This window comes from Peromyscus leucopus, chromosome 5 (genome assembly GCF_004664715.2).
Source record: "Peromyscus leucopus breed LL Stock chromosome 5, UCI_PerLeu_2.1, whole genome shotgun sequence".
Taxonomy (NCBI): domain Eukaryota; kingdom Metazoa; phylum Chordata; class Mammalia; order Rodentia; family Cricetidae; genus Peromyscus; species Peromyscus leucopus.
Genome location: NC_051067.1, coordinates 134,827,833 through 134,850,187, shown reverse-complemented (window position 1 = coordinate 134,850,187; position 22,355 = coordinate 134,827,833). Strand labels below are relative to the sequence as shown.

Genomic DNA, 22,355 nt, shown 5'->3' with positions numbered 1-22,355 from the left:
GAGCTACAAGACAGCTTACAGACACATCCAGATTTCCTCCAGCCTTCTGCAACGAGACTGACTTCACTGTTCCCATCCCAGGTGAACTCTTAGTACCCAGGGCCCTGCATAGGAGGAGCTAGACTTCTGAGCCGTGTTAGAAGAGTACACTGCAGGTAGGCCGACTTCCAAGTCTAGGCTTTGAGGAGCCTGGTCATCTCTCACTCTACTGTGGAGAAGCCTGTGTAAGCTTTCTTGAAAAAGAGAGGTCTTAGGGAGAAGGAAGCCTTCCATTAGCTTTAGCCAGTAAGTGAGGTCAGCGCTAACACCCACTCTCTCCGAGTCTCAGGAAGAGTCCGGGGTGAGAGCACACCAGCCATTCTCTCATCCCCAACTAACTGCAGCAAGCGTGGGCCCTTCTGCAAAGCTGTTGAGCTTGGGAGTGGTCTGCTATATTGTGATGACTGATACAAGACCGCGAACTGCAGTGGAAGGGCTGGGGCAACAGGAAGAGAGGCTTCACGTTTCTGCAGAATAGTTCTAGGGCCACAGCAACACTAAGAAGAAGGCACGAGACCCCCCCCCCCACACACACACACACACTTACACAGCTCTCCAAGAAATACCTCCCCCTAAAGTTATTTTCTAATATTAGGGAATCATGTCTTTTTGTTACTACTAGTAAAGAGAAAATCTGTGAAACAAAGGCCTGAAACCCTCACTTCTTGTAACATGCAAATGAAGCTGACTTCTCTCTCTCTCTCTCTCTCTCTCTCTCTCTCTCTCTCTCTCACACACACACACACACATACACACACACACACACACACACACACACACACACACAGAGTTCTTACAGCATTATGTTACAGATGACTTAGTTACAAACTTTGCCTAAATTTGTCACAGCAAAACACTAAAACAAAACATACATACTAAAGCCAAGAATGTGAGTTATTTAGCAAACGATGTATTACCTCAAATACATTCTTCTTGCTGGATTTGTCCTTGGATGCCATCTCAATTGTTGCCCCCTTCAGGTCCACTGTGAATTCTGGTTTGGACTGATTACTCCCAAACTTCATTTTAGAAAAAAGAGAAAGGACTATGTGATATACATGCATATATGTATTCAAAAAGAAGACTAACATGTATAATAAACAGATGATCTTAAATCCTTCTCTTTTCAGATTTAAAAAAGTTTAAGTATATCCAAATCTGACGAACCTGTAAACTAATAGACCTCAGCTCCAATCTATGATGACGGTAACTCCTAGAGAAGGACTCGGGTAATGCTGTTATTTGTAAACAGGCGGACACGGGTATACTGCAGCTTCACAGTTCTATTTCTTGGAACTATGCCAGACCCTATGTGGCTATATAAAAGATTATGTTTGAAAGGCAATGCCAGACATGTAAGTCACAAGCAGATGCCAGGCACATTTTCTAAAAAACATCCCCTAATCCTGTTTTGTGCTTTCAAGACTCACCTCCTTATCAACTATTTATGTTTCCAATAACTAATGACTTACAAAAACACAAAACCATAAGCCACAGCATTTACTCAAGATTTTGCTAGAAATTATAAGTCAGATGCTGAAAAGCCTCTAGCAACGTGATAAGATCTGTAAAATGAACAGGAAAACAGGTAGCATGGGTAGTTAGGAAAAAACACTTAGCTATTTATTATGTTTTGTTAACTAAGCAAGAAAGGGATTAGCAGAAATAAAATGTGCGTTAAATACATACTTATTCTGTTGACATGCCTCTGATAAATTAAAATTCCTACTTAGTCTGCTACATAAGAATAGAAAACCAGTATACCTATGGCACTGCGATGGTTTCTTACTTTAAAACTTAAGAACTACAATCTACAAGTAATAAAGCTCATAGGTATTTCCTGAATTTATAGAAGAAGTTCCATTTGTTCCAAGTTGTCATGTCAGCTTGCACTTGCCTTTGGAACCATGCCCACCCACTGTGGTCGATACCGACCGCTGTGACAGCAGTCCTCTACTTAGCAGCTTTGCGAGGAGAAATGACCAGACTTCAACTACTTCACTTTTCTTCTGTTTTTCAGTAAGAAATACAGACTTACATAAATGTGCTTGTTATAACAAAACAAGAAATAGGGACCAAATGGAATTTATTACTGAAATCACTAAAACAAAAATAAGGTTAACTTTTATTTTTAACATTTCTACCTTCATAATCAAACAATCCACCATAAAGCTACAACACTAAAATAAAAAGTGTCAATAACTCACAAAGAAAGCCTGTTTCTTTGTCTCCTAAAAGCTGCCTGACTTACACAGACATGGACATCTGAGTCACCCCCTAGTTACAAAGGGTCAGACAAGCAAAGGTGGGCCCAGCATATGACTACCCACTTTTCAAATAAGGATCTGAAATAATAATTATAAACAAAAAAGCTTTCACATCCTGAAAAGGAGTCAATATTCTGCAATGCTGAAGTTGCGAGGTATTGGTTCAAATGATAAAGCCAACTGCTGAATTTAACACAGCCAGCCAGACTTTTCTAATAGTCTCCTGCAAGTCAAAAATGCATCTTCAGAAAAACGTCTTTTATTTTTATATGCGTTTCAAAGACTTCGGAAATTCAGACTCTTGACATTTAGATATTATACGCTTACATAATTTAAGTGTATAACATGTATACAGAGGAGAAACACTTACCCAGCTTGTACTACTTCCTTGAGTTTTGGTAAAAAGTAAAGATGAACCCTGCAACACTGCCCAAGAAGACAACCAGTTCTTTCTGCAATTACACAAATGAAAAGGAACACTGTCAATCAAACTTCAGAAACCAAAACCTACTTAGCACTAATCACTGTTATCCACAATTTAGTGGTTAGTCCTTAACTATTTATATTAGATAGATGATTCTAATGGCATCTATAGTCATTTTAGTGCCTCAATCTGACATATAGCACCCCCAAAACAAATGAGGTTAGTCAAAAATGTAAATAATCAAAATACCTATAACCAAATACCCAACTGTTTTCACACAGATGAAACATACTTGGAACAACAGGCAATTTATCAAATACATTAAAGGTACATAATTACTGACTGATTGCTCACTAAGATGAAAATTTTAAAAATTTATAAATTACAAAGGCAACACATATATGTAAAAACTCTGAATATAAAAAATGTGTAAAGGGCAGCCTAGTGAGATGGCTAAAGACACCTGCTAAGCTCGATGACCTGAGTTCAATCCTGGGACCCACACATTGTAAAAAGAAAATTCCCACAATTCTCCAACCTCCATGTCAAATCACTGTCAAAATGTGTAAAGCAGTGGTTCTCAACCTGTGGGTAACAACCCCTTTGGTAGTTGGACGACCTCTCATAAAGGTTGCTTAAGACCACGGGAAAACACAGGTATTTCTATTACAATGCTTGACAGTAGCAAAATTACTGTTAATGAAGTGGTAACGAAAATAATTCTATGGCTGGGGTCACCACAACACGAGGAATTGTATTCAAGGGTCACGGCATTAGAAGGCTGAGAGCCACTGGTGTCAAGGAAAAGGCTCCCATTTCTCTTCCAGTCCACATTCCAAAGGTAATCAATGATTGAAAGCATTTTTTGTCCTTGCAGAAGACCTAGGTTCAATTCCCACTAACCACACAGTGGTTCATGACCATCTGTAACCCCAGTTCCTTAGGACCCAGCATCCTCTCCTGACATCTTTGGACATCAGTATGCACACAGTGCACATATATACATGCAGACAAAATGCTCCTAAGATGAAATAAAAAATTTAAAAGACTATCCACTGATTTACTGTCCTATCTCCAGATACACAGTAAGGTTCACAATAAATATGTGTAATACAACTAATGTTCCTACTAATAACTTTAAAGGTGACTATGTTATACTCTGGTCAGAATTAACTCAACTTCCCTGCTTTGTTATCTTAAATTTTCCAATAAAGATTTTTTGCTTACATGTTTCTCCCATTGGAGTGAGTCTTACATTACTTCAGAATTTACTTTTGTATCTATTTCAAGCCTAGAAAATTTCTTTTCAAATAGCAAACATAGATCAGTATTTACAAATAAGAAGATAAAATTATAAGAGAATTCAGTTGCTGGGGGAGGTAGAAAGAACGTTAACTCCAAGTGCTATAGATATTTAGTATGGCTTCCCTCCCCTTCCAGTTACAGCCAGCTCTGTGGGAACTCTGCAAGGACGCACGCTGGCTTACTTTTCGTAATGTAGAATTCAATACCTATCAATGAGATCTACTTTATCACTTTTTATACATATTTGAATTTCATAGATGAAGTTTTTTACTTTTCCATTTATTTCCTGTAGTTATACACAACTTTTTCCCTCAATAAAGTGTAATTAAGCATAATAAAGTGTAACGTGTCCCAGGGCTTAGCCAAGGACAACCTTGAACTTTTTTCTGATCCTCTCTCCACCTGTGGCTGGGGATTAAACCCAGAGCTTTGTGTATGTGGAACACACACTACAACTGAGCTACATCCCTAGCCCATCCATGGTTATTACTCATGAACCATGAACCGGTTCACAAAGCTGTTATTTTATGCACACATGTATGTATGTGCATATGTAAGTACAGCACATGTACATGTGTGTAAGTGCATGCACCTGTGCACGTCCACAGACTAGAAGAGAGCATCACCACTCTATCATAGGATCGATCACACTCCATTTTATTCCTCTGGGGCAAGGTCTCTCCCTAAACCTGAAGCTCTTGTTTGGGGCTAGGCTGGCAGCCAGCAAATCCTAGTGATCCTCCTGTCTCTGCCCCTATTGCACAGGGGTTACGGGTATGTGATGAGACCATGCTTGGCTTGTTACAGGGTGCTGGGATTCAAACTCAGGTCCTCGGGGTTGTGCAAGAAGCACTCACACCCACTGAGCCACCTCGCTAGCTCCTTGCTTTGCCATTTTACAGTATCCGTGTTTGTAATGCTTCAAATGCTCTTCCCCTTTACTGGGTTCCTACGCCTACTTTATCTTTCACACTTTAACATCCCTGCTCATAGTTCTAAACCACTTTAGGCTGTTTTTAAACACAGCCCTGTCTTTCAATCTGAGAACTCACTCTTTTAGGAGATCCAAATAGTCTATGTGCATGTTAGATATAGTGCAGATTCTAGCACTGTTATTAAAATTTGCTTTCGATTTCATTTTGTGTGGAACTCTTTCATGCTGTTTTGAGGGGCTTTCACTGATCTGTGAGCCTGTTTCATACTGGTGCTTCGACTTCTTTGCATGTCATCTACTGGTCTCCCTTCTCTACTAAGATGTTTTTCTCCCTTTCCAACTTCAGTTGTAATGGGAGAATTATTTTCCTTTCTTTAAAAAAATATTATATGTGCCCAATGGTTGTGGCACACACCTTTAATCCCAGCACTTGGGAGACAGAGGTAGTGGATCTCTGAGTTCAAGGCCAGCCTGGTCTATAGAGCCAGTTGTAGGACAGGAAAAAAAGAAAGAGAGAGGGAAGAAGAAGGAATGAAGGGAGAAAAAGAAGGAGGGAGGAAGGGAGGGAACGGTGTGTGTGTGTGTGTGTGTGTGTGTGTGTGTGTGTGTGTGTGTGTGTGTGTGTGTGTTACTTGCATGCAAGTGTACAGGTGCACACGACTATGTACGCACATGCAGAAGCCAGAGCCTGACACTGAATGACTTCTTCCATCACTCTCTGCCTCACTGTCTTGAGACAGGATGCCTCACTCAACAGGAACTCATGTTGACCATACTGGCTATCTGACCAGTGAGACCTTGAGATCTGCCTATTTCCAACCCCTGTAATGCTGGGGGTGGGGGGGCAGGTACATGCAGCCCCACCTGGCTTTTTTGTTTTGTTTTTCCAAGACAGGGTTTCTCTGTGTAGGCCTGGCTGTCCAGAGCTCACTCTGTAGGCCAATCCTGCCTCTGCCTCCTGAGTGCTGGGATTAAAGGCGTGCGGGGCCACTACCACCACATGGTCCTGTCTGGCTTTTATATATAGGTAGTGGGTATTTGAACTTGGTATTTGCAAAGCAAGCACTTCTACCCACTGAACCATTTATACACTTTCAAAATTATCTATACAAAACACTCAATGTGATACTGTGTATAACAGCAAAAACTGTAAGCACCCTAATGCCTGCCAACAGCAGGCCTAGTTACATTCTTGCAGATAAATAATGATTAACTCACTAGTGACTAACTATACTACAGCAGCACATGCTGTGCCAGCTCTGATGGAATGAAGCAGAACCATCTCCAAGATAAATGTAAAACAGAGCACGTTCAAAAATGTCACCTAAGTGCATACAAACATCCACATGTAAATCCTCTCTGGAAGAAAGCACTACTGCTCAGGGGACCTGAGCCAGGAACACAGCCGGTGAAGGCTTTTCCTACAGTGCTCAGTGTGTCTTTGGTTGGTTGGTTGGTTTTTTGAGACAGGGTTTCTGTGTAGCTTTGGAGCCTGTCCTGGAATTCACTCTGTAGACCAGGCTGACCTTAAACTCGGAGATCTGCCTGCCTCTGCCTCCCAGTACTGGGATTAAAGGCGTGCACCACCACCGCCCGGCTGTATCTTTGTTTTTTATTATGTAACACCACTAACTGCCTGTTGAAAGAAAAAAAATATCTAAAGAAAGCATATGTTTCTCCAGGGTCCTCTTGTTTCTGAATATTACTTTTTAAAGATGCTAACAAAGAGAGTATGGAAAAAACTAGAAAACACCATGATTGAAAATTGCTCTAACCCATTTTATCAGTTCTACTAGAATGTTCATTTACTTCAATCAGATAAACATCAAGACTATTAAAGACTTTATACTTACCGAACCTTTTTGCCATTTTCAGTAATTTTTGTTACATTTAACAATCCATATTTCTCCTGACCCTATGGAACAAAGTGATACTTTTTTGAGGCATTCATATAGACAATAATATTCAAATTATAATAATCAATGGAATCCAAATGGTCTTTCAGTCTAAAAACTTAAAAGATCAGTTAGTATATAACACACCTATTATTAAAGTGCTTTAATCATTTCACATTTTTCTAATGTATTGTCAGTAATTTATAATAAAAGACCTTTTTTTTTTTGAGAAAGGGCTCCTGCAGCCCAAGCTGGCCTGTAATTTGCTATAAACCCAAGCCTAGCCTTGAATGCCTGCCCCTCCTTCCTCTACCATTCACAGGTAGTAGAGGATCATAGACATGCCCAACCACATCCAGCAAAACACCTTCTTCTCCTAAGTCACAGCAGCCATCAGATACTTTGCTAGCAATGAAGAGTTTCACAAATAACCACCAGAAAAAGTTTACATCTTCCTGTTCAAATAACATGATGTTATGATGATAAATAGTACAAAAATTAACATGAAAAATAACGTACTAATCTTGTCAGAACATAATAATGACTAGGCAGAACAAATGAAGGGACTGAAGGGACTGATAATTATTCAGAAGTACCTAGTATGCTACATAGACTTTAATGTGCTATGAAGAAGCGCCAGTATGTGCTTCATTAAACATATTACCACATGATCTGGGCCCTCAAAATACTAGATTTATTTGCCAGAAAAAGTGACACTAGCTTTATCATTAACCATCACTAGTTGATGTTATCTTAAAAGTCTTGCAGATAAAAATGAAGTAATACTTTCTCACCGTATTAGTTTCCTACATAAACGGGATTAACCAAAATGAGTTGGTGGCTATTATAATTATCAACACTCCAAATATGTACATGAGACAACAAGCAATTATATAACTCAAATGAAACACATATACAGAGAAAATAAATTCAGAATTTCTTTTTTAAAAATTTTCTTTTATTTCCAATTATGCATATGTGTCTATTTGTGGGTATGTGCACACAGAAGCAGAGGCCTGCAGAAGCCAGCAGTGGGTGTCAGGTCCCTTGGTGCTGGAATCACAGGCAGTGTGAACTGCCTGATATGAGTGCTGGGAACCAAACTCAGGTCCTCTGCACGAGCAGCAAGCAATGCTAACCACTGAGCCATCTCTCCAGCCCCAAAATTTATTTCTATTTGACTGATTCCTCAGCAAATTCATCAAAATATGAATCTTTCTTGTATGGCAAATAAACATAATATTAAATATCTTTGCAATGTTTACAAGATGTTTGAAACATTGCCTCTCTAGCTGAAAATTTGTTAACTTCTATTTTTGGCATATTGAAAACTTGGAAATAATGTAGTCATAATTTTACCTCAATTATTTTACAATGCATAACTCTGTTTGATCTCAGATATGCAAATTTGATAAGAATCCTCTTGCCTTTCAACCAGAATGTCAATGGCACAATTTTAAGTATGTACAAGATATTACATAAATGCAATTTTAAGTATGTGTAAGATATTAAATAAGAGCCTTCTGAATTTATTGTCCTTCCATCAGATACAGAGAAATTTTCCAAAGAACGAGAGTGACAACATTAACCCTTCTGAACGGGCCACTTAATGTGAATTGACAGAAGAGAGTCGGGGATATTTTTTAGAGCCACAGCTGGAATAGCACAAAAGCAGCAGCAGCAGGACAGATACAGGTATGAAAATAAAGAGGGAAAATCAACAGCAGTAGAGACAGACAGTGTATGTGCAGAAATGAGAAACAACAAAAATCAGGGATTCCTACCAGAGTCAACGGATGGATAAAATTGACTAGAAACAAAACAGACAAACAGAAAGCTGCATTTGTTTAGGCGCTGTTCAAAAGGGGTCAGAGCTTTCAGCAACTTTCCACAGGGAGTAGGACAGAAGTACCGATGCTCTAAGTATTAAGTACTCTCATTTGACTATAAAAGAACAAAACTTGCTACATCCAACTGTATAGAAAGTACCCCAAACCAATCATCACACAGCATGTTGAGTGTTATGAGAAATGGACACCTATCTCAACCTGGACAAAAGAACTGAATTCACCCTGGAAGAGAAAGAACAGAATCAGAGCAGCCTCCTTGAGGAGCCGCCCCTTGAACTAACAAGTGTAGTCAACAAGATGAAGACGGGAGATAAAAATTAAAAGCAAAGAGCACACCCCAGGGCCCTCCAATTATGCAGCAAGAAGAGAGGCATTAAGAGTCTGCGGTGTGGCTGAGAAAGCCACACCCATCTCCTGACACTCTAAGAAATGCCAAGGTTCTGGGCTCGACCAAGAGTAGTGAGAAAGAGGCTACATTCCAGAGAGACACAGGACGTGAGGGGACAGGGATGACACACAGGGGAAATGGAGGATACCAGGGAAAGTGCCACGTTTAAACACCTAGGTAGACAGCAGAATCTGTTTCAATGTCACATTTTCAGAAAACTTCCTAAACTGTACCTTCATGTCCACTAAACATTTACACCAAGATTTTAACTCACACAGAGGGAGAAGGGGGAACAGCTTTGTAGTTCCTAGGTATGAATGGAAGAGACAGGCAGGTAGGCCTTGGAAGCAGGGCAGGCAGAGGAGGAGGGGCCTTGAGAGTAGACACCCAGGAGAGAGGTCAAAGGGGTAACAGTCTCGGTGGGAGGCAAGAGAGCAGAAGAGCGCACAGGGAAGGAAAGCAGCACCCTGTTTATGTGGAAACATAGTGGTCCTGGCAGAGTCAACACAGCTGTTCCGTGTTAACAGGATTCCACTGGCGAGGCAGTTCCTATGGTGGCCATCAGAGGGCACCCTGCATCCAGGACAGGTTAATGGATGTCAAATGGACAGGGAGAAAAATGGCAAACAGTGCTTTGAAACTGTAGATTTACAAACTCTTGTTTCTACAATTACTTAGAAATTTGTTTCTATTAAAACATAGTCTGTGAGGAAGTTTCTGTGAACTATGTATCACCTACATTTAAAAACAGGTTTAAAGACAATGTTCTGCTTTTACATCCTTATCTCTTAGCTTACTTAGTGCTAATTAAAAATAAAAAGGAAGTATATACAACGTGATGGGAACCACAAAATATAAGAAAGAGAACAACAATTAAAAAACATGCATATATTTCCACAAAAATATGTGGAAAAGAGAAAAACAAGGTCAGAATGATTGCGAAGAAATCCAGGCCTATACAGAATCAACATAATTTCCATCAAATAGTGGCGATGAAAGTTTGTCTTTTTAAAATGTTAAAGCTGCATTTATTAATTCAGCAAGCATTTGCTGAGCAGTGACCACGTGGCTCTGCAGCAGGAATGGGTATTCCCGGTTCTGCCAGTAGCGCCCCTCGGTGGGGAAGACAGTCAGAGACAGAGCTGATCACAGAGGGTGCCGATACTGCTCTTCATTTTATGAAATAAGTAAATAGAACTCATGCTATGAAGAGTATCACAGAGAAACCTCACCTAGCCTAGGGGATTGGCCTACATTCTCTGTGGAAGTGATGTCTGAACTTCATTCTGGTGAATACGCACAGGGTGCCAGGCAGAGGTGTGGGGGAGTCTCAGTGGCGGAGGAGAGGTTGAGAGACTAACCAAAGTGTCATGTAGTGTGGGGGAAGAAGACACAGGAAGCATGAGCTAGGGACACAGCCAGGAGCCCAAGCATGTAGTCTTGCTGTCCTGTCCTTAAAAATGTTAAAGGTCACCCAGTAAGGGACAGCGGTGCAGGCCAATAGCAGATGGGTGTGACAGGAAGAGCCAGAGAGTGTGAACATCAGGTGGAGACCAGGTACACTGTTAGAAGAGCTGCTTGGAGGTTTCCAGTCAGGCGACTTATCTCCAGGGTTCCCTGGCCACACTGAAGGCCTTCCACATCACAGACGCACAAGGGCAGCCATGCTGCTCAGAAGAAAGGACGTATGTCTTACCTTTAGACTGCTGGCCTGGGAAAGAAAGTGAGGTGTAATTGTAATATTTTCTGTTGCTGTTTGTTTTTGTTTTTTCAAGACAGATTTCTCTGTATAGCCCTGGCTGTCCTGGAACTCATTCTGTAGACCAGGCTGACCTCGAACTCACAGAGATCCACCTGCCTCTGTCTCCCGAGTGCTGGGATTAAAGGCATGTGCCACCACTGCCAGGATTGGAAATTTTTATTTTTAAAAATCAAGTATAAATTTGTCACTTAGAAATATGGCATATAATACTGTATTTTGCACAAAAGGGGCTTTAAAACAAAACTTGATTCTTAAAACTACTTTAATTATATTTTTCGAAAAGGCCAATAAAATTTAATAGAGGCACAAGAGATAATTCAACATTATATTTTTAAAAAATTAATTTACTGAAAGTGATTGAAAACACTAGGCTATTTATTTTGTATGTGTCTAATATACTAACTGGATCTTGATGCTTTGATGAGGTAGGAGAAGATTCATTTTCAGGTAAGCAGAGTTTTGTGGTAGTTGGAGAATCCTACAAGAAATAAGTAATGAAAAATGTTACTCTATTTTAAACATGTCTGTTTCTGCCTGTTTCACATGGGAGAGCTTAGCAAGGCAAACAAAATAACTGTTTCCTTGTTATTCTATCTTAGCTCTAAAAGTAGGATAGCACTGAGCTGAACACTACAGATTTTATTAAAGTTGAAACTATGGCATGTTTTATAGCAACTATGTTGACTAAAATAGTGTATCACTTTTAATTAACCCTATTTAAAATTACTTATGCACTAGTCACCATATAAGACGCTATTAGCATGATAGACACGATTATTGAGGGCTGTGCTAGAAACATTCACAAGAATTACATGTAACTGACACAATGGAATTTTTAATCTAAAGTAATCAGAAAATAAATTTAATTGTTATCCATATTTCAAGGAATTTAGTTACTTTCCAATAATTATATATAAAGATAAAAACATATACCACAGAAATCTAGCATTTAAAGATTAGTGATGCACTAGGGGGAATGTTTTCATGTTTAAGTTTATAAGAATATCCTAGGAGCAAATGAGCAAGAGGGTCAAAACTAAAAGATAAGTATTTCTGATGAAGGATAAGACTGAAAAGTAGTTTTTGTATCAACACCTACTTCTACTTAAATTTTCTTCATTCTCCTAGATGCTTTCAATAATTTGAGGAAAAGAGAATGAGAAAAGCCATGCCAATATCTCTTACTAATTTCCAATCCAACCAAACAATGCCATCATTCATCTCCACATTTGTTCATCCCACCGTCTACACTTATGAAACTGGAAGATTCTGACAACAAACCTAGAAATGTAAGTAACAATGCAAAACTCTGTTCTCAACACTCATTCACTTAGAAAAATATCTTCAGTTTGCACCTGGTACAATTTATATCCACAGAAGCTATGCAACAATCAAGACTGAGAGGGAACCTTTGAAAGGACAATCTTACAACCAAACAACCAAAGCTAACACCACTGATGGACAAAATATTCAAATTCTATCCCAAATTCTAGAAAAACAAACTAAGCTTATCCAAATTTCAGTTCACCTCATTTGAATAATTTTTCTGACTTCAGTCACATTACTTCTATGTGTAAAACAGCCTGAAAAAGTAAAGATTTAATGAACCATAAAACTATAAAGCAACTGAAGAAAGGCAACATGGGTCCTACATACATAAAATCCACAATTATGAGTAATAATATATAATTATAACTACAGTAAAGAAGCAAGTGTACACTTATGTACCTTTGTAAGTATGTATGTACACATACATCTTTCACATCCATGAAAAGTTTTAGTAAGAACCTTACATAAGCACAATCAAGGAAATCCACTTGGATGTACTAAACATAGTCATACCCACAACTACCCCTTTCAAGGTTTTCTGCCAGCTGAACTAGGATCCATGTCATTGTAAGAACACTTGCCACACAATAGTGGGTTTATTCAATGTAAGTTATATATGCCCATTATGTACAAGCTTGTTCTAGTGCAGTCCTTTTTCATAACCTCAAAGACTGCCCTATTTTAAGAAGGAATATTTAGGGTGATAAAAAGAAATGGAAATATTTACTTGATGAAGCAATTAGCTGTGAATCTATTTCAAAGGGCAAACTGGAAGAGAGAGATTTCTACTAAAAATAAGTAAACGTCTGTTCTCAGGACAGTCACATTGCTGCTGCCTGAGGGCAATTATGAAAAAGGACATGAAGTAATACTTGGTGAAGGTGACTTCAAGGATCAGATTAAAGCTGAACCTCACAGAAATGTGGATGCCTGTGTGCACACGCACCCTTGAACATGACAGAATATTTGAAAATAGGAACTCTAAGTATATCTTACCAAAACATTCATTTTTATTCTCATTGGAAGAGGTAGTGGAGGTAGTTCAACAATGGCTTTTGTCAACGGGTTTTCTATAGACCTAGAAATATAATCCAGCTCCTGGAGTTGATTGTATTTCCCATTAAACAACTCTAGGAAATCTTACTTGCCTAGGCCAATCTCAATACTAATAAATTTTCAAATACATCTTCAATAACACTGATTCTAAAAATGTGATTTATTTAGTGTGTCTTCTAGACTTCTGCATTTAGTTATAAAATATTCTTGAAAATAAAAACCATAAATTGGTCTACTTTCATTATTATTCTGTAAGTCCACATTATAAATACAGAAAGTGTGTACATCACTTTAAAAATTTACCTTGCTTTACATACAAAGACTATTACACTCAATTGCACTAACACAACCTCTTCTTTTGAACTGAATGAAATCACATTGTTTATAAAAGGATTTAAGACTAAAAGTAGCCAAACATGGGGGAAAAGTACCAACAAAGTTGTACCAACAAAGTTCATTTCAGCCAGGCATAGTGGTGTACACCTACAATCTTAGCACTCTGGAGGCCAAGGCAGAAGGGTCACTGTGGTGCCGTGAATGAAAAATGCCCTCGTGGGCATGATCATATATTTAAAAGCTTGGTCCCCAGTAGGCTGAAGTGTTTGGGAAATTTTAGGAGATGTGGCCTCACTGGAGGAGGTGTGTTACTGCCGGCAGGTCTGTCGGTCCCTCCCTCCCACTCTCTCTCTCTCTGCCTTGTGTTTGTGGATCAGTTGTAAGTTCTCAGCTACTACTCCAGCACCATGTCTGCCTGCCTGCTGCCATGCTCCCCAGCATGATGGTCATAGAATATAGCTCTCTTAATCTTGAGCCCCTAATTTAAATGCTTTCTTTTATAAGGTTGCCTTCATCATGGTGTCTCTTCACAGCAATAGAAAAGTTACTAAGATAGTCACCAAGTTCCAAGTCAGTCTATGCTACAGAGAAAGATCCTGCTTCAAAAGAAAGAAAAGGAGCAAAACTGTGGAAAAACCTGTTAATTATTCTACAAGAGAAAAGTGATGGTGGCTTTACAGAGAAAGAAAAGAGTCCCCAGTAACTGAAATCTTTTGAAGGTAATGTGTTTCAGTTTAAAATGTTATCATTTCCATCATCTTCTAACAGGGGTATGGCTGATGTTCTACAAATGCACAATAAATGTCCACCATGCCCTGAAAGGAAACCATATTCTATGTGTAACTGAAGAAGTTTAAAAAGCACCTTTTCTGAAACCTGTATCAAAATTCATCCCCTCTTAGAAACAAAGAACATCACTTCTCAGATTGATGAAAGCAATACTATGTGAGAAAATAAAGCAAGTAGGATCCTAGCCTTTCTAGGGACAGAGAAAATGAAATCTTTACTGTTGTATGAACCTTCCTAGAGATTAAAGATAGCAAAAGTGGCTTTAAAATACTGTAAGAGTGTGTATATATGTGTAGTGTAATGTATGAACACATATGTAGTATAGTATGAGCATATATATATATATATATACACACACACACATACACACACTCATATACACACACATATATACACTAGCTCAAGTGTGTCAAGTACATACATCAGACCTCAGTAGGTCTCAAAAAGTTGGTCAAAATCTGAGAATACTATAAGCCAAAAACTACTACATAATAAGCTGGTGCTAAATACAAATGAACGCCATTTAGTTAAGAAGAAAATATTTTCACAGTGCATGTTGACAAAAACACTAACTTGCATGCAAGAACTTAATGACTATCGAGTGTTCTGTCCTAAATAGAATAACTGTACCACTCCTCCAAGGCTTAGGGAACATCAGGGAAGAGAGGACAGAAAGAACTCAGAAAAAGTCAGAGGATGGGGAGAACTGATATGAAACTTCTGGATATGAAGTGGCTGTTGCATCCAAAAACTCAAAGCAATAGCGAGTGCCTGCATAAAGCCTTGACAAGACTAGGCATCAATCCATGAAGTCTCATCCCTCACTGGGAATATGGGCAGCTAATGACTGGGGGTGAGGAAGTATCATAGTCCTCAGGGGTGTAGCCACTGATAAGTTGCCCTTGCCCAAGTAAGTATCACCCAAGCTCATTCAAGAAACCCTAATTATATGTAACAGGCTGTAAAAGCAAACAAATGAAAGTAGGGAGATTTGTTGAGAAGGGATTCAGTGGGGCTGGAGAGATGGCTCAGAGGTTAAGAGCACTGACTGCTCTTCCAGAGGTCCTGAGTTCAATTCCCAGCAACCACATGGTGGCTCACAACCATCTGTAATGAGATCCGGTGCCCTCTTCTGGCCTGCAGGCATACATGCTGTATACATAATAAATAAATAAAATCTTTAAAAAAAAAAAAGAGAGAGAGAAGGCATTCAGTGGGAACAGTACAAGAAAGGCTAGTAAGGGGGCGATACAATCAAAGTGGAAAAATAAAACAATAACTTGTACTCAAAGGAAGTCAATATTTCGCCAAGAATTGCATTTAACAACAGTAAAATACTACATAAACATGAGTACAAATGGCTAGAACTCACTGTGAACAATGCAATTCCCAAAACCCTTGCTGAACTTCTCCACACATTTTCTCCAAGCTCTTACCTTGTCATTGGTGTCCAACACTATGGTGCTATGTCTCCACTTTGTTAACACTATTGGTTCTTGCAGTCGCCTGTCCAAGCTCCTACTTTTAATTATTTCTCTTTGTTGCTGGGATGAAGCATTGTACTAAAGAAAACAAAACACACTCCATAAGTAAAAGACACAAATGTGAATCTATAGTGGCTCCTAATGACACATGATCACTAGGCAATGTTCAAGTGAACACCACTAAGAATTGTCTGGTCTATTTCCTTACTGAGCAGCCTTGTGACATGACTAAGATTCTAGATTCTACAGCTGGATATACCCAGCTGCTGTTATCTTTTGTAAAATATTGGCTCCCCATAAACTGTTCTTCAGTTGCAAAAAAAGACAGAGCAGACCTGTCACCTCACAGAGTTGCTCTAAGCACAAATGAAGTAGAAACACCTGGTTCTTCCTAAACACTACCATAATTATCATAAGGTTTAAAGAAGGTTTTTTATTTTTATTGTTTATTTGTTTGTTTGGTTTTGGTTTTTTGAGACAGGTTTTCTCTGTATAGTTTTGGTGCCTGTCCTGGCTCCGTATCTGGATCTCGCTCTGTAGACCAGGCTAGCCTCAGACTCACAGAGATCTGAACATACTAATTGTGTAGAAAGAACAGGATAGGCAATCGCTGCCAAAAGAAAACTTCATGTGAAGTTAATGTGTTCTCAGTGCAGTAGTAAACCATGGAGGAATCTGGAAAGTTATGCAGAGCACACAAGAAAGATGGAGAACTATAAAGCTTTGAGCTTTGTGCCTTCTTATGTAGCCAACTTAAATGCTTTAAGTTGTAATAAAATAACAATAGCAGTCAACTTCTAAATAGGTGCATTCTTCTCCTGAAACTGCAGGAAATCTTGTATCACTCCCCTTGACCCTAAAAATAGTCCAGCAAACCTTAGCTTTTAATGGCTTTGATTATGATTTCAACAATTATATTTGGAGTATGTTTTCCCTGCACAATATGTTATTTTTTGACTCTCCAAACTGAATGCATACAAGCCATCTAACAAAGCTGTTACTCTTTCTTCACACTGAAATTGGGCAAAGATATCAACACATATGGGTGTTTGTTTTCAAGTCAGCCTTTTCTGACAAACAGCAGTTTTTAGATTATCATTTCTAGACTAAACAATGATGCTGCTGAAAGACCACCAAAATCCTGTGCCAGACATTTCAAATGTAAAGGGACCCAACTGTTACACAGGGCTTCTCTGAAACACAATCATCACTAGCAATCACTGTGTGGTTGTGTGTAAACTTGTATATGAAATTTCATAGGGCTCTGACTAGCTTTTGAGCTTGTAATTACTACAATTTAGGTAAGTCTTTCTATGTAGCCACAAAAATAATGTAAAATTAATATGGGTAATAACCATAATTTTAAATGTGCTCACAATTTACTAGGTGCAAAATAGTCACAGAAGCAAAGAGCACAATGAAATGTTCGATGATGATAAAGTACACATATCAAAGAAAAACACAAGAGAAATCCCACAATTTAAACACCCTTAGTTTAAAAAGATGGCCAAACCTTAACATGTTCCTAATTCCCATAAAAAAAATTTTAAAAGCTCAACTGAAATCTTATTGTGACTTATTTTAAACAGATAGATAAAAATAGACTATAATAAGAACCTAGTGGGCTGGAGAGATGGCTCAGCAGTTAAGAGCTCTGGCTGCTCTTCCATCCATAACTCCAGTTTCTGGGGATTTGACTCCCTCACATAGACACACATATAAAACACCAAAAGCGGGGCTAGAGAGATGGCTCAGTGGTTAAGCACACTGTCTTCTCTTCCAGAGGACCTGGGTTCAACTCCCAGCACCCACATGGCAGCTCCTAACTGTCTACAACTCCAAGATCCAACACCCTCACACAGATATACATACAGCCAAAACACCAAGGCACATAGAGTAAAAATAAATAAACTATTTAAAAAAAAAAAAAAAAAACACCAAAAGCACATAAAATTTAAAAAAAAAAAAAAAACCTAGCACTGAGTTTTACTATTTTAACATAAGATACTTGTTTCTAGTGATTTTTCTAAAGAAACATAGTAAGAGGAACACACATTTGATGCCTTCTGAATACAACTTCCAGATATCAGGTCTCTCCTTCCCTTCTTAGCTATACTATATGATGAACTCAATGTTCATCATCCACATGCATCTCATATTTTGATAAAAATCTTAGTATCAATATATTTTTAAGTTTCAATATTTTATATAATATAATTATCATTCTCTAAATTGATTTTTTTTTAACTTTTCATGATGCTTTAAAAAATCTATCTCAAGGAGCTGGAGAGATGGCTCAGGGGTTAAGGGTGCTTGTAGATGGCCCAGGTTCAGTTCCCAGTACCCATATGGAGGAGATTGTCATGGCCTGTAATTATAGAGATCCAGCACCCTCTTCTGGCCTCCACAGGCAATACTCAAAATGTAATGCCCATGTAGATAAGCAAATCGTTTCACACATACTTAAATCTTTTTTTAAAAATTGATCTTGAATGTTTTTACTTATGTCATAACACATTACACACATACTGTACAGTCTTGCCTTTGTGTTACCATGGACATGTTTGACATATTAATACCAATTTATAATACTGCAGCAAAATGTGACACACTGCACAACATCCTATGTTCATCAATACCTGGCAGTGGCAAATGTGGGATGGGGGGTAAAAGGGGGGAAGGGAGAGAGAGAGGTCAGTGACTGATTCACTTATAGACACCTTCATTGATGACGATCTTGAGTAACATCACTGTCCTTTCTCCTAAAAAGAACTAAATACAAGGCCAATTCCACATAAGAACCTCAGATAACTAGACACAGGCTAGCACTACTGGCACTAAGTAAAACTCTTATTTCGAGGGATAAGAGACCAGTTTCAAGCTAAATCAGAAGATTTCCTGAGTGAGAATAACCAGGATGAAGAAGTGATAAATGTGCATCTCTGACAACGTTAGGGAATCACAGGGTTGCAAATGAACTCCAAGACCAGTAGTCTAGCTGCTTTTTAATGAAGAAAACAAAGTGAAGAATGAATCTGCAAAGTAAGTCTAAAGCTACCCTAGTCTACACAGAAAGCTTCAGACAAGCCTGAGCTACAGAGTAAAAAGTAAACTGAGTCTAGTACAACTGTCTTTAGACATTCATTATGCACATAAGATCAACATTAAGCTTCTTACCTTTGGCAATTCCCATTCTGACCGAGATCCGTCTGCACTGTAGTAATACTGTCTGCCTTGATCATCAACATGCTTGAGCCACTATAAAAACACAACAGGTTTTTATTTATTTTAAATAAAGGCTACTTTAAATAGCTACTATAAGAGTTATTAGATATTATTCTCAGGAATTTCATCCTATTTGCAACAAACTAATAAGTAAATAAATGAGCTCAACAAGCTTATCACATTAACAAATTGCACTTAAGTTCGGTGAGTATAATACTCACTATATTATCGATTTCTCCTTCCTCAAATGTTAGGTAGTAATTCAAATATCACTTAACGACATAATAAGAAACATATGACATAAAGATACATGGAGACACACATTTGCTAGCATAGAGTATAATCCATCTTGAAAATAGGTTTGAAACATTAAAAAATTATTTTCAATATTTAGGTATAAAATTTTACAACTTAGGCCTTATTTTACACAAATCCTTATTATTTCCCTTAGCCAGTGCATTGTACTCAATGCACTTTAAGTAACAACAACAAGAGAACTGCACACAATGTAATACAGGACATGAAGGGAAAAAGACTACTGCTGACATGACTATATCATCTTTCTTATTATAGAAGACTAAAACACTAGCTTCTATGTATTCTGGAGCTAAGTAAGTGAAGCAAGGAAGAGAGCTATTTGCCTAACCGCCCCCCCCCAACCTTAACTAGCAAACCAGTTAGCTACCATTTAAAATGACTTCACAGGTGAGAAATAAAATTTGTCATTCATTTATAAACTAATTAATCACAAAATACTAGATTCATGGTTTTTGTTTTACAGATTTGGTCCTAATGGAAAAAGGAATATAACCAGTGTGAGAGTGTGTAATAAGTGCAGGTTGAGAAAAATCATTGAAAAAAACCCTCAACTTTCCCAAGAGAAATTCAAATAGTTTTAGTGAAGAAGCCTAAGCAAATGACAGCAGGCCAGCCCTCAGAGATCCATCCGGGTAGGTTGTCAGTACCACAAAATCACCATTGCTGTAGCCCATTAAATTGGGAAGAAGCCGGCCAGCGGTGGTGACGCACGCCTTTAATCCCAGCACTCGGGAGGCAGAGGCAGGGGGATCTCTGTGAGTTCGAGGCCAGCCTGGTCTACAGAACAAGATCCAGGACAGGCACCAAAACTACACAGAGAAACCCTGTCTCAAAAAACCAAAAATAGACAAACAGGGATCATAGTGCAGCTCGGTGGTAGAGCGCTTATCATGTGTGAAGTCCAGTACTCCATCCCCAGCCACACAAACAAACAAAACCATGAATCTGTAGTATTACTAAGTACTCTATTGTAAAATTACCATGAGGAATACTTCCCATGAGATTTTCTGAAGAAAGAGCCTTGCTGATCAATCCAGACTAACCTCAAACTCAACCCCTCACAGCCATCTCTGCCTCCCAAGTGCTGGATTATAAACATATACCTCCTTACCAACTTATGAGTTTATTTTATTGCTATTAAAACTGAGCACACAATTATCTCATGAGAGGATTCTGCCAAGGTATACTAGATAAGAAAAGAAGAAAAAGAAAAGTACCTTTTCCTTAGTATAGTCACTGGTATATAAGGTATGCCCACGTTCATCCAACTCTTCTGACCAACCCCTTGGAGGAGAACCACACTGACTATCTGACTGGCTGTAACAACTGCTGTAGTAGTTTTCTTCTGATGAAAAAGGCTACAAACAGTCAGAAACACAGGATTTTTCTTCTTTCAATACAAATATGCAGTAAGTAAGACTCTAAAAAGACTGAATTTACTTGACTAAAAATACTAGGATATCTTGAATATACTAATATTAAAATATTTAATTTTCAAAATAAATTGTCTTTAGTACATTATAAGTAGGGAGGTAAAATTAATAATGGTAAGTTATTTGATCATATTAATGCAATCATGGAAAAAGCTCTGACAGGAAATAAAAATAGTTACATTTAGACACCGAACAGCCTGGAAGGCTTTTATGTGTGAAAGGCTTGGTTCTCAGCTCTTGGTGCCACTGAGAGGATGCTAACCATGCAGATTAAAGATATCCATCCCCAGGTTAAGGCTGAATGAGCTATTAAAATGTAGGACTGGCTTGAGCAAACAGGGAGCAGGCAGTATGCATTTGAAGGGTGTAGCTTGTCCCTCGCTCCTCACTGTCTCCCACCCTCCTCCTCTCTTCCCTCACAGCTGTCTTGCTCTATGTCTTCTACTATGGTAGTCTCCCCACACAGCCAGAAACGACGGACCCAACCGACCAGACTGACAATAGGAGCCCAAACAACCCCTCCCTGCTTTGGTCTGGTTTTCTGCAGTGTGGTGTCACAACAGAAAGATGGTTATCAACGGCATCTTCACCATTCACATCCTAGTGAGATGACAGAAAAGTAACAGCAAGAAAAGACAGACTACTCTTTCTAGGATAAAATGACAGCTGAGTTTTCAGTATCAACAAAGGAAGCCAGAAAACATGAGAACAATGAAATTAGCAAATCAAACCAAACCAAAAATAACCAAGTCAACAGCCAACGTGGAACTGTAGAAGTCCTTTAAATAAAAGTAACTCAACACTGTGTCTGCTAAACATATGCCAATAAAAAAAATTATACACACATACACACACATAATTTCTAGACCAAAAAAAAAATTAAAATGAAAAAATTCTATCACTAAGAAAAGCTCACAAGGGAATTTAAAAGCATACTAAAATCAGAAGAAATTTGAGGGGAAAAAATAAAATAGAGAATGAACTGTTGAGCTGTAACACACAATAGAGAAACCACAAACAAATAAAATATGCAGCAACAGGAGCATCCAGCAGCTGGCTTTAAGGGCGGGGGACGTAAAGGTAGGACTGTGATAAAGCAGACATCGTGGATGTCCGGGGCGGCGGTGGGCAGCAGCACTGCTGTCCTCAGGCCAGAAGCTTTTTGCTGTGAAAGGCTGTCATGTGCTGTTAGACAGCAGCAGCACCTCTGGCCTCTGCACAATGGCACTTCCCTCACTGTGAGGACCAGTCTACAAACACTGCCAAGGTCCTGGAAAGCACATCTGCTCTGCAAAGCACTGTCACCAGGTAAGAACCACTGTTCTAAGAAAACCACTAGAAAAGCTTCTAAAGCAGCGGCTCTCAACCTGTAGGTTGTGACCCCTTAGGGAGTCGTATATTAGATATCCTGCATATCAGTTATTTACATTATGATTCATAACAGTAGAAAATTACAGTTATGAAGTAGTAATGAAAATAATTTTATGGTTGGGGGTCACTACAACATGAGGAACTGTATTA

The 22,355-nt window shown here is 38.7% G+C and overlaps 1 protein-coding gene across 7 annotated transcripts in view; it reads right to left on the bottom strand.

The window, feature by feature from the left end:
* The window catches only part of Arhgap12 (Rho GTPase activating protein 12), a 109,575-nt gene that overhangs the window by 18,321 nt on the left and 68,899 nt on the right, over positions 1 to 22,355 (bottom strand). For 2 of the 7 annotated variants that reach the window (XM_037206390.1, XM_037206391.1), the window contains 7 exons: positions 19,036 to 19,116; positions 15,811 to 15,936; positions 11,268 to 11,342; positions 10,799 to 10,813; positions 6,823 to 6,884; positions 2,677 to 2,758; positions 957 to 1,058 (listed from right to left, as the gene is read on the bottom strand). In XM_037206390.1, coding sequence (XP_037062285.1) covers positions 957 to 1,058; positions 2,677 to 2,758; positions 6,823 to 6,884; positions 10,799 to 10,813; positions 11,268 to 11,342; positions 15,811 to 15,936; positions 19,036 to 19,116 — 543 coding nt within the window. Of the gene's footprint in view, positions 1 to 956; positions 1,059 to 2,676; positions 2,759 to 6,822; positions 6,885 to 10,798; positions 10,814 to 11,267; positions 11,343 to 15,810; positions 15,937 to 19,035; positions 19,117 to 20,618; positions 20,760 to 22,355 lie in introns of all 7 variants that reach the window. The other 5 variants (XM_037206389.1, XM_028872963.2, XM_028872978.2 and 2 more) reach the window with 5 other exon arrangements.